We start from the raw sequence: 13750 nt of genomic DNA on the forward strand, positions 1-13750 counted from the left end.
GTTTTGGTTGTATTGATGGCTTGCGTTTCATATGTCTCCTATCTTTGTGCTCTCTCATGTTTTGGTACAATGGTAGCTGACAAGTTAAAAAAGAGCTAGGCCAGTGATCGCGTTTGTCAGCCTTGGCATAGAGAGTAAACTTTATAAAACCATGGCAAGTCATGGCAGATACTTTTTTGATTGCACCATAATTTGAAGGATTTAATCAAATGAATTTCCAAAGGGGCATTTTTGCCTTACTTGTCCAAGGAAATTGGATTTTTTTGCCCATAAAAAATTACTAGTTGTGATCAGTTTTGCATGAGATTCTTGGACAAGACACCTTTGAAGCGTTATCTGATGAAAGTGAACAGTAATTTGCTGTGATTGGAGTAACAGTTGAAATCACATTTTTCATGTTCAATGTTGATAAAAAAAAGTATTTTGAAACGAAACTATGCATAAGGAGAAAACATTTTTATGACATATGAGCCAGTGTATTTGGATTTGAAACATGTTGCGGCCATTCGGACACAATAACACACTTGTCATTTGGTGTTGAGCATTTCAATACAATATAAAGGGAAAACATTTTGTGTTTTTGTCCAAATGTTATTCGAGTGGATAGAGGAGGGTCCATCGGGATGCTGAAATATGTCCACATCATTTAGCAATATGAAATGAAATTTACTTGATTTCTTGTGGGAAATGAATATAGATGCATCTTCAACCCATCTGTAATAAATGAAACTAACTGTCAGTTCAGTATGAATATTTGATACGATACAGCAAAACTGCATATTTGGCTGGTGGTCGTCCTCGCGGCTGGCACACTGTTGGCAGACGTATCTCGTAATAGGTATTTATCCATTTGTGAAGCAAAGCTAAGTTATAGCTGTTATTATTGAAAAATATTGCCTGGAAATTTATTGCCGAAAAATGAAAAATGATAGCATTGGAAAAAGAATTGTTTCAAAATTGTTCGATGTCTACTGGGGCATTATGGGTTCAGCAGCAACATACTTCTCCACTTTTGGTAGGAATATTTTTATCTTTCTATGATACACAATCCTCTCATAATAAGTCATGTGTATTTAAATAGAATATGTCCAATTAACCCTGTCAAAAGTAAAGGAGTGTCTTGTCTGTGAGTATCCTACAAATTTGTTTATCCACTTGTATCCATCAATATCCATGAGAAGAATCTCCAGAAATGTCTGGCTGTGAGATGTTTTCCCGAAAAGTTAAAAGTGCTTGAAACTTGCAGTATATTGTTTCATTTAGATCCTAAAAGTGTGATAAAGGTCACAGGTGTATATAGGATGAGGGTTTAGAGTGAGTGAGTTGGGTTTAGCACCACTTGTAGGAAGGCTTGTCAGCTTATATAGTGGTGAAGTCTCTGAAACCCACAAGCATGGGTACAGTGCTAGAAAACCTAGAAACACGATTGTGACAAGCAGTATTAAACCCACCATCATAGGTCTTGGCATGCTAAAGGGAGACAATTCTGCACAGATCGATGCCCATGCTGTTGATCACTGGATTGTCTGGTCCAGACTCGATTGTTTACAGTCTGCCGCCATGTAGAATATTGCAGTATATAAAACTAAACTCACTCACACACTCACTCTGCACAGAGAATTGTGACGGCTGAGAGAGAGTTGGAAACAAAGGCTTGGAAGACGTACTTCAGGACATCAAGTTACATGCTTTGTTATTGACCACCTTGGTCATACATATAGGAGTCTGATTCATTTATCGCTGACTTGGTTAACACATGTCATCGGTTCCCAATTGCGCAGATCGATGCTCATGCTGTTGATCACTGGATTGTCTGGTCCAGACTCAATTATTTACAGACCGCCACCATATGACTGACTGGAATATTGCTGAGTGTGGCGTAAACCTAAACTAACTCACTCACTCACTCACTCACTCACTCACTCACTCACTCACTCACTCACTGATTCATTTATAACCTCTATTTGTTTGATAATGATTCTTGTTTATTCAACATTGTTGCTTTTCAAATCACTGGCTTGTTTCTTGAAGAAAGTGCAGAAAAGTGAAAGTTAATCCAGATGGTGATTATTTTTAAGTAACAGGAACTAGCTTTCGTATCTTGCTGCAAGAGCAGCTAGTGTTATGTGCTGTAGAAACACAATTCACTAGGGACACTTTCTTGATGGCTTTCTTCAAGAGGTGTACATTCTTGAACCAAAGCTAGGGAAAGAAAATGTAAAGAAAAGAGGAGGAGGATTTGATGATGGATGGTGGAGTGTGTTATTGTCCTGCACTTATTAATGAGACAGTTCTAGTAGAGATACATTTCTGCTAGTATCACCAGGAAAAAAGTGTATGTAATCACAGATACTCTTTTGATGTTACCTTGTTTTGTGACCAGATGCGTTGGCGAATTGTGATGAATATTTCATTTCAATATTGCCTAACCATGGGGCAACAAAGGCAGATTGAATCTTGGGGGTTTATTGGAACAAAACTCATGAAGTATTCACATCTGTATTCCTTCATGACAAAAAGTAGGGATAGTGTTCTTTGCCATGGGATGTAGTAGGTAGTGGTTTCAAGGATAGCTGCTCTCTCCTGGGCCCCGTTGCACAAAGCTATCTTAGCACTAAAGGGACCATAACTCACACACTGTAACAAAGGCTTACTAAGATTGTCGTTAGACGGTTACATGACTTTGCATAAGTCATGAGTAGCCTGTTGGAGGCCAATGTTCAGACTGGGCTGTCTTTGAAGATACCCGAACTCCTGCTGTGCATCCTCACAATCATGCTTGGTTTGCCAGGGTTCGATTCCCCACATGGGTACAATGTGTGAAGCCCATTTCTGGTGACCATGCTGCCACAGTTTGCTCTTCTGAGTTGCGCCCCGTTGCTCACCAGGAACCTAGATCATCACCATTAAGCTTTCCCTCCTCACTGGCGATAGTAAGCTAAACAGTGCATATCATTTCATATACTGGTACTTGCTGCACTATCAACTCAATACAGAAACATCTTTTCCATTAATGGGGTGGGGCGATGGGGTAGCCTAATGGTTAAAGCGTCGGCTCGTCACGCTGATGACCCGGGTTCGAATCCCCACATGGGTACAATGTGTCAAGCCCATTTCTGGTGCCCCTTGTCGTGACATTGCTGGAATATTGCTAAAAGCAGCATACAACTAAACCCACTCACTCTTTGCCTTTAAGGTTAATGTAGCGGTAGGGTTTTGAAATCAAAATTAGCAAAAAGTCGAAAAGGTATGTCAGGGTGATTCTGTCAGTTTAATTTACTCCACTAATTCCAAAAGATACATATTGTATCCTGACCTCTGTGTTTGGTTGACCAAAATACGCTCCTCGTCTGTGCAGGATGATGATTGATCGCGATCATGTTACCCTTATCAAAGCGACAGCATTTCAGATTCATCAGCCCTCTAATTTCAGTGTCTAGATCAAGACAGGAAGTGTGCACCAGACCATGGAGACAGGTCTATCTTTATTTGAAGGGGAACCTCTACCAGTGAGACCTAGACCAGTAGCATAACGTTATGTCTAATGAAAATATGACAAGTGTGTGAGTTCCGATGTATTTTCACTCTGCCAATCGGTCAGCTTTTATCTTGTTCCAAATCATTATCCTAACATCTTTGTGACAAGTTTGAAGACTTTTCATACAGTGGAATAAAATAAATGCCAGGCTTCCATCAGGACCCACAGACTTCAAAAGCTGCGGGTCCTGACTAAACTCTTCAGGGGCTCATTAAAAAAAAAAAAGGCAGCTTTTGTGCCAAATAAATGGACACGTAAATTTACTACGGGCCATAAGGACGTGTACAGTGTTGAAACTACGACACATCAACTACAAGGCACGGGCCTCTTAACAGGCACTTATTTCAAACGCAGTGTTCAGATTCCGTTCTATCCATTTGCCTCTCAAGCTGCGCCCACTGTTAAAGCGTTCCCTTGTCACTCTGAAAACAGTTTGATACTGGACAAGGGTGCAGTGTGCCGATACCTTTGTCCATCATGCAAAGGGCATGACACCTTGGTTCCTCCAGGACCATGCTAAAAGTTTGATAGGTGCAGTCATCATATAGACAACGTGAGCTCCGACCTTATGAGACTGTGTAAGGGTCAGAGGTACTACAGTCATCTGAGCTGATGCGATTAATTATGCAGATACATTCCTGAGTCGTATCAGATCCCACTTTTGCCCTGATTATAATTCTGTTTGTCAGCACCATACCGTCATAGACCTGCCACGTTAGTATTAGGGGGCAGTGGGGTAGCCTAGTGGTTAAGGGGGGCGGTGGGGTAGCCTAGTGGTTAAAGCGTTCGCTCGTCACGCCGAAAACCCGGGTTCGATTCCCCACATGGGCACAATGTGTGAAGCCCATTTGTGGTGTCCCCCGCCGTGATATTGCTGGAATGTTGCTAAATGTGGCGTAAAGCTAAACTCATTCACTTTAGTCTTCCCTCGAACTTTAAAGTAACATGCAATGACATGAGTGATATTTTGTTCAAAATGGCATTGAACCTAACTCAGATAGTGCTTCTCTGATGTGTGAAGCAGCCCTGCTAAAACCTGGCACTGAACCCAACTGACTCACTCACTCTGCCTAAGCCCAAATCAATACTCCCATTATGAGCCAAGGCTGGCATCACCAGACCCCAAGAGGACGGCACTCTCACGAAGTGCAGGCAGTTAGATGCTTCGGAAGATGATGTTCTCCCTTGTTATTTCTTTCAATTTGAAAACAAGTTTTTGGAACCTCCGCATACTATCGATTCTTTCAGTGTTTAATCATTTACAGTAGAGCACAGTGTATTAGGCACAGACCAGACTCAATCACCACATTCTTGAACAATAGAAGGTCTTGTTTCCAAGGCTGGAGGGTCTTTTGCCACGTGATACGTTCCACCTAGCAGAAACAGATCACCAGGTGGAATGCCGATCCGTGTTGCTTCTTGCCACAAACTTGGAAAACAATCCATCAACATTTTATCAAATCCCGAATTAACCTAATGCCATTCAGATTTACTTTATAACTCGCCAAATATTGTTAAAAATTTGATTACAGAACTGAGCTGGAGCTGTAAAGTTTAACATCAATTCCGTTTATGCAGTTTTCATATTGGCAATTACACTAAAAATATCCAAATAAGACACAGCACACTTTCATAAAGTCCAATCGAAGCTGAGCGGTTTTCACCATTTATTATCTCCCAGTATTAATGCCTGCTGTCAGGAGCTCAGTCTGTAAGCCCGGGTTGACGTGCTGTCTTTGAGAAGTTTCCATTACACTTCTGGTCGAGTGTTGCTCGGTGAAATCTTTTCATGTGACAGTAGAGGGGAAAATATGACATAACCTTGTATGATTGATCCTATTATGTTTCCTTGCCATGGCAGTTCGCTCTAGAACAATTCTTTTTATTTATATTTGATTCGGTTAGGCCCCTGCAAATTGTCTTTACACTCCGCCCGTCTTGAAAGGTGGTTGTAAAGTGGTGGGTTACTACCAGGCCAGGGCAGGCCATTGTCGGGTGTTTATGGTCAACATGGAGGAGGCACATCGGTGTTCACATGTTTCCGTTACACTCACGTTATTGTAGTTACTGAAGAATGTGTTAGTGTAGGTTCTCAAGATGGTTGGGATGTCTACCATTGCATCAATATTACTCTTCAATTCGCCCAATCTGTTGCGATGAGGAACTGATTCACTTCAGTTAGACTTACGTGAAAAAAACATCTAACTCTGATAGCCATCAACCTCTCAGTTTGTATTTCATTTACAGATCAATCTCTCCGAGACCTGTGTTGAAAAAGCATTTTCTCTGTTTCTTTCAGTACAAAAACATTTTTTTTAATTGTATTAAGATATTATGTTTTTTAAGAAAATCAGCTATAAAAAAGATTGTTGTTAAATTTCTCGCCATTGTAATCCCATTGACAAGAAAGATGGACAAAAATGAACCAGGTCGAGCATTTTTATCCATAATTGCCTCAGAGAGTGATACTTGGTATTTAGAAAACGTAAGAAAATGGTAGAAGGTTTACCTCAAACTGATTCTATGGATTACCAAAAGCCCTGCTGCTTTAGCTATCGGGTTTAAATCTCAAAATAAATACTGAAACAGTATGAGGCCACACAGCTTCAAGATTGTTTTCCACAATTACTTTTTTACGTATACCCCCTTGGTCTGTTTTCAAAATTGCAAAACACAAATATCCCGTATGGTGTTAATATCCACCCAGGGTTATGATATCACAGCCAAGAAAACTTCAAATATCATCACTGAGTGATCAGTTTCTGCAGGTCTGGTTCCTGTAAGTTAATTATTAAAGGAATGCTAGATACTCATCATGGCGCGACAAATAAACATAAGTCATTTCCCTGTCGACCCTACTTTCTCATGGAAATCTGGTCTTATTCCAATTAACCCGCTATCTACATTGTATTAGAACTGCCTTTTGCCCAACGATAGACATCGGAGCTAGAAATTACACATTATTACCTGAAACCGAGCCTGGCCATGTGTTGTGAGATTTTGTCTGATATGATGTTGTTGAAATGTTGATAATATCACTGGTGGATGATACGCTTGTGTGGGTAGTCTACGCATGCATTCCTTGGTCTTAAGACATCAATCAATACGTGGTCAAGTCAGACCCTTATTTATGGAGCTGATGCCCCCGATGATAAGTTCCTCAAAAGGGCGTCTTGTTCTTAAGCATAATTATTTATTTCTTTGTCAATTACTTTTAGATGATTTCCCAAAATGTCAGATATTAGATATGAAATATGAGGGTGCAGGGACGCTAAAAATAATCGTCAAAATCCGCAATAAACAGCTTTTCCAGCATCGCAGCAGGAAGCGGAGGAGCCATGATTTATGACTGGGTGAAAGAAAGTTAGATGATAAATTTATTTTGGAGAATGTGCTTAATGTATGTTTAAAAAAGGGTCGTGCCTTTTCTTGGAAATAAAATCCAATTTACATCCTGTTTAAAGCAAATTATGTTCTGGTATTCAGTCTGCTTCTTTACATGTTTAAACAGAAAATGGTTGCATCGATAAGTTTATTTTAGAAGATTGAATGTTTCTGGTAACATCAATCCCAACTGGCGTCATTAGTAATGTTGAATTTTATTATGGAGACTTTTCGTTCCAAAAGATTTAAAAAGATGAAAAACAAATTGTGGTTAAGTTGTCAGAACAATTCTAGTGAATCTAGTGACCAGACTGTTCTTATACTGAGTGGGCGGTGGGGTAGCCTAGTGGTTAAAGCGTTGGCTCGTCACGCCGAAGACCCGGGTTCGAATCCCCACATGGGTACAATGTGTGAAGCCCATTTCTGGTGTCCCCTGCCGTGATATTGCTGGAATATTGCTAAAAGTGGCGTAAAACCAAACTCAGTCAGTCAGTCTTATACTGAGTAATATAGCCCTGTTGGATCACTCATATATCGCAATAGGGTATGAAAATATTTATTACCTATAAGGATCAGATGGAGAATATGATGGAAAACATTCATAAATGTTGGATCACTCATATATCACACTGTTCTATTTCCATTCGAAAAGTAGAACTGGAAGAATAAAAAATGTCATATCCTTCTGTTTTGTCTTTCAGAGATTGTAAGATCATCAGAGACCCACAGACTATGAAATCCAAAGGATATGGCTTCGTCTCATTTGTAAACAAAGTGGTGAGTACATTTAACTCTCCATTCAATGATTTCAAGACTGCCTCCATGCTGTAGTGGATTGGGCTTTTGTCCAGAGAAGGAAAGGTCAGATTTGATCTTGAGCCATAACCCGTGAAGATCCGGTTTACAATTGATCTTCAGTAACCCATGCTTGTCGTAAGAGGTGACTAACGGTATCGGTTGGTCAGGCTCGCTGACTTGGTTGACACATGTCATCGCATCCCAATTGCATAGATGGATGCTCATGCTGTTGATCACTGGATGTCTGGTCCAGACTCAATTTTTTACAGACCCTACCATATAGCTGGAATATTGCTGAGTGCGGCATAAAACTGAACTCACTCGCTCTTGAGCCATAAGATACCAAAAGGCGTAAAACATGGTGCATGTTGTTACCTTGCATGGCAAAAATGGTAGTTGTTGTTACCTTGCATGACTCTTGGGATAAAACAGACTGGTTGGCATGGAGACTGTATACTTTGTCTGGAGTCGGGTATTAATGTTTAACAGCAGCAATGAACCTACTGGCACTATAGATCTGGCATAAGTCCAGACAAATACAAGCACTACATACATGTTAATATTGACACAGACGCATGTGCTCGCTCATTGTATAAGTGCCGTCAACTTGAATGACACATGAACCCCCATTTCAACTCTCCTCCTCCGACTTCTACCAAGTTGATCGCCCTGTGGGACACGCCCATGCATCAGTTTAATCCCGCAGGACCCCAGACCCAGGGCTGTGTGGCAGCAGTATGTTAAGCCAGTGTAATTCCTTAAGGTAGTGATGAAGATACAGTACCTAGCAAATCATTGTTAACCTCCATATTTTGGTCAGCCCCTCAGGTGTCAGAAAAATAGGGCAGGAAGCACCCACAAACCTTGGAACGACAAATCCTCAGTTAACGATGGCTGTCTTGGTTTTCACATGACTTGTAAGATCTGGATCAAATCCTTAGATGATTTTCGTAGGTGTACAACTACAAGTCATGGGAATGTTGGGTTAGGGCCCCATTCACGTATGCTGGTCTTAACAGGGATTTACAGGACACGAATTCCTGTGTCCTATATACATAAAAATTGACAATGGATGCAACAAAATTTATTAGCGTCCACAGGGACTCAGAAAAAGTCCAGATACTTTTTGTGAAAAATCCAACTACTAGCTGGGTTATGGTATTATTTGCAATTTAATTACAGTAACAATGTGCACGTGATGATCATGATACACAATACAATAACAGTATTAATAATAATATTTAAGTGTCTGGGACCCCCATTTTGTTGTCCAGGACTCAAGGTAAATCCCTGGTTTTAATCAGCAACCAAATGGTGATCAGGCTTTGCAACTAAGTGTAGGGGGGTATCATCGTGAATTGCTCGCAGTATTATCAGTGGATTGTCTTGTCCAAGCCTAATAAATTTTCATGGACGATGGGGTAGTCTAATGGTTAAAGCGTCAGCTCGTCACGCTGAGGACCCGGGTTCGAATCCCCACATGGGCACAATGTGTGAAGCCCATTTATGGTGTCCCCCCGCCGTGATATTGCTGGAATATTGCTAAAAGCAGCGTAAAACCCAACTCACTCACTCATAAATTTTCAGGTGGTCTTCATTTAGCTGGAATATTGCAGAGCGTGGCGTTTTACAAGAAACAAAATGTCATATCAATGCTAGGTCACATTGCTGGAATCTTGCCACAAGCAGCATAAATAGCATACTCACTCGTCAAAGGGCTTATTTTGTCCTATTATCTCACTTGCCTCTTGGACACTCAGTATTATTCTTAGTCTTTCTTTATTGTCTGTATTTATTTTAGGATTAAGGAACGGACAGTTAATAAAATATCTCACTACTTAACATTTCTTTAATTTGTGGAAACCTAGAAATGCCATTGTAATATATACCATAGATAGGAAATTTGTCTGAAGTGAGAATCTACCAAATCCTGCCCTTGATCCGAGTCTTACGTATCTGAGTAAGTGTGCTTCAAGGAAGGCCCGGTTGTCAGGAACTCCTGTGATCATGGAGTCCACCACGTTCCTCCCAATCATTAGAGAAATATCGGCAGGTTAAGCTAAGCTATGGATTCCCTTGCTGGATTTCTTCAGACATTGTGGCGACCCGTGACCTCTTAATGAGGCAGCTAGGTCATGGTGGCTTTGTTCCGTGGAGTTGTACTCACACAACTATTGCCATTACAACTCACTTTACAACAATGGCAACCATATTTACATCAATTTTCCCATCAGGGTTGTAGATCATTGCAAAGCCTTTTTATACGCCAATAGGTTCCAAATCGGTCAATTCATGGCATGATGTATTCGCCATTGGAGTATTGAAATGTGGCCAACCAATCTCTTTCAGGAGATAATTCTTTATTCCCAGATTTGTGGATTGCTCTAAGGAATTTTACATCAGCATTTATGATTTTGTTTTCGTCCCATTTTCACAAGCAAAGTGTGCTTGGACCTTTGCTTAAGACTACTTCTGTGTTCGAACATAGACCTTGACCAATAACCCTGACAAATATTTATGATGGTAAGATGTCCATAGAACTGGTAGAAATTGATAAATTTGGACAATTTTCAAATCTGAATAGAAAGCTATATCATAAAAGATAGTGACTAAAATGAGCTAGTTCCTGCCCCCTACTTTAGTCTGTTTATTAGTCTGTCTGCCAGACCCTAGAGAATGTATAAAAATGGTAGTGCAACTCAGTTGGAAAATGACTACAACTTTAGATAACACCAAAATTCAGCATGGTTATGGGCTCTATAGGGATTGCGTTTTTTTGTTTACTGGGTTTGTTTTTTTTAACTTTATATTTATAAATAAGAATCTATATTTATGGAACTAAATGTCAGTAAATGCATTTAAATGTGGATAACATTTGTTGTAGGAAAGTCTTATGTAACAGCCCAATTTGTTCTAAACTGAAATCAAAGTTGTTTCAATTTATTTGTTTAAGCTCAGGAATGATCAGGGATTTATCTTGGCTTTTCAATAACTCATATCTAGTGTAAATGTCAGCACAGACTACCATATTTGAAATAATAATTTACTAATTCATATTCTTATAGTTGTATCTGAAGTTGTTGCATCATTGGGTGGTTTGTATTTCTATCACTTCTGGACCAACAAGGAGGCTTTCTTGCTTAGTTAACGTATTATTGCATGAGTCCAATGGTAAAGTATATTTTAATTTTAGAAAATATACTCAGCAGTGTTCAAGGTCTGTGACAGCAGCCTGTAAATAAACCAGTCTGGACCCGACAATGGAGTGTTGACATGAGCACTGATCCGCGCAATAAGGATACAATAACATGCAATTACCAACTCCGCGAGATAACTATCCTTTTCATCCAGTTTCCTGGCCTGTGGGGTAGCCTAGTGGTTAAAGTGTTTGCTTGTCACGCTACAGACACCCACACACACCACCAAACCCACCCCAAACCCCACCCCACCCCACCTCCAGTCTGTTCTAGTGTTCCATTCTGCAGTCATACTCTTTCATGCAAGGCTTGTTGGTCCTCTGGTTAACATAGATGCAATATATGACTGACTGACTGAGTTTGGTTTTACGCCGCTTTTAGCAATATTCCAGCAATATCATGGCGGGGGACACCAGAAATGGGCTTCACTCAATGTACCCATGTGGGATTCGAACCCGGGTCTTCGGCGTGATGAGCCAACGCTTTAACCACTAGGCTACCCCACCGCCCCTGCAATATATGACCCGAGTAACAATATTTCTCTTCCTTGTGTCACTGATAGTCGATACCCATGGCCTTGGTGTTTGTACTTCATTCCATCATCAGCTTTGCTTACGATTGATGTTTAGCCTAGCAACCAACTCAACACACGAAAAGATTGTTCACGTAGCACTTTTGATAGCTGCCTCATCTCTGTGTAGATATTTGCGTCAGGTTCATCGGCAGATAACACACTCTTCAGCTTACAGGACGAGCAGTGAAGATTAACTTTTCTTTACTATTTATGTCCTTGCATGTGATATGGAACACTTTGTATTGATTTTTCTGTGCATGAAGTAAGGTCATTTGTTCGCAGGATAGATTAATATCAAACTAAAAACATTAATATTTTATACAAGGTTGTGATTCAAAGGTCCTTTTTTACCTGTTAAAGTAATCTGGTATTATAGTCAGCTCTTTATTAATAGTAATAAATTAATATCTTTAAGCGGTATAAATTTGTGAAGGCAATATTACTTTTTGTTATCAAACAATATCAGTATCTTGTTTCAAAAACACAAATGGCAATATTTCGTCCAGGTAATATCTTTCATTGACTGTCGAGGTCAATATAAACATTGACACTCGTGAGATCATCAGACGCGAAGGAAATATACACCGAAAAAATAGTCACTTTGGTAACAGAATAATCTTCGTGTTGTTTTTCACTGGTCATTAATGAACGTTGTGCGATCACCCTCATTTGCTTCAGTCCCTTCTTAAACAATGGTAGCACGTGCTTGAGTCTTCATGTTTCAGTGTCATTGTGGACTTGATAGAACTGCAAACGGGCTTTGAGGGATTGAATATAGCGAAACCATGTAATACCCAGGTCGTTTTATTGTGAAAGTAATGGCTGCCGAGACGCCCCTTTTCTCACCAAATATCTTTCTTTCATGTTCGTTCCAAATTAAGCCAACAGTGCTCCATGCTTTGTTAAAGCACTCACGAAAAGCCACTATTTCTGAACGTAAAGATCTACTTAGGGTCACGCTTTCACTTAATATTGTCCCAATTGCATTATGGGTAGTGAGATGAAGCTGTGTGTTTTCAGCAGTAACAAATGGACTGACAAACACATTGTAGTCAGTGGGATGAAACCCAATATTTTGTATTTCACTTGCATTTGTTGGAAGAGGGTTGTCAAGGTTGAGATTGATGGCCCTATTTCAAAAGCTCTAAAAACTTTTCGAAATAAGTTCTAAGTTTTGTTATATCATTTTGGAATTTAAAAACTCAAATATTCCATGTCATTTATTTTGTATGAAATAACGTGTCCGTCTTTGTCACTTTTATAAAAAATATATTTTCATTTTCAGTTCATGAATATTGTTTTTGTTTGTATTCTTTGTGGAAGAGTGCTTAAAGATGATATATTTACATTAGGCCATGAGATAAATCCTCTGCTCTGCTGCACCAAACAATTATGAATGAAATATTGTGGTTAGTTTCTTGAAGTTGAAAAATTCGAACGCGACATGCATATATATTTTTTTTCACTTGAAGCTATAGCACATGATGGTCTGATAAAGCTCAAAATTCACTGATGATGACGTAAAATCCTATTCACTGACGCACTCAGATATACATGAAATCTCTGAAATTTTATCTTCTTTTTTTTAAAAGAGAATCAGATATTGACAGATCTGTTTGACTGTTTTTATCAAAATGGGCAGTGTGACTTTAAACGACAAAGCAGTCACCATGAGTGATTACAGTTCAACTAAACGTACCAATCAGTTAGGTTTTACATTTATCAAACGTCATAACAGAAGCACCAAGATTAATGTCTATTATGCTACGGCATCCTTGCCTAATGTTCTGAAATCATGTCAATGTTTTCTGATATTTATTTAAACAGTTTTGTTCAAATTCACTCACAGTAACATTGAGAAGAGATCCAAATTTGCATAAATGCTCTCTTTATATGTTTAAAAAAAAATGTAATAGGTCTCTAATCAACTTACATTGGCAGCAAGAAAGTGAAAAAGCTTGCAGAATGGAAGGCAGGGGTAGGATATGGCCTTTGAAGTTCTCCAATAGAGAACGTGTAATAGATTTCTCTTTGTACAAAATGACTCAGGCGAAATGTCCCTTGAGTTTTTATTTTGACTGATTATCAGCAAGTGAAAGTGTGTGTTTTTTCTGCAACAGCATTTTCTCTTTGGGACTTCAGAAAGGGTTGAATAATTCATTCCATCCCGCTGGTTTGCATGTTGATATTTTCAGTATGTAAAGGGAGACAACTGACGTAGTTGCATTCTGCTCAAGTCATGAGTTTATTCCTGAAAAT

The 13750-nt window shown here is 39.5% G+C and overlaps 1 protein-coding gene across 9 annotated transcripts in view; it reads left to right on the forward strand.

Annotated features, from left to right (window-relative positions):
• The window catches only part of LOC124256979 (nucleolysin TIAR-like), a 223072-nt gene that overhangs the window by 175270 nt on the left and 34052 nt on the right, over positions 1 to 13750 (forward strand). For all 9 annotated transcript variants that reach the window (XM_046690940.1, XM_046690945.1, XM_046690937.1 and 6 more), the window contains one exon: positions 7624 to 7699. In XM_046690940.1, coding sequence (XP_046546896.1) covers positions 7624 to 7699 — 76 coding nt within the window. The remainder of the gene's footprint in view (positions 1 to 7623; positions 7700 to 13750) is intronic.

The sequence above is a fragment of the Haliotis rubra genome, unplaced genomic scaffold (genome assembly GCF_003918875.1).
Source record: "Haliotis rubra isolate DU_JTF1 unplaced genomic scaffold, ASM391887v1 Scf646, whole genome shotgun sequence".
In the NCBI taxonomy this organism is placed as follows: Eukaryota; Metazoa; Mollusca; class Gastropoda; order Lepetellida; family Haliotidae; genus Haliotis; species Haliotis rubra.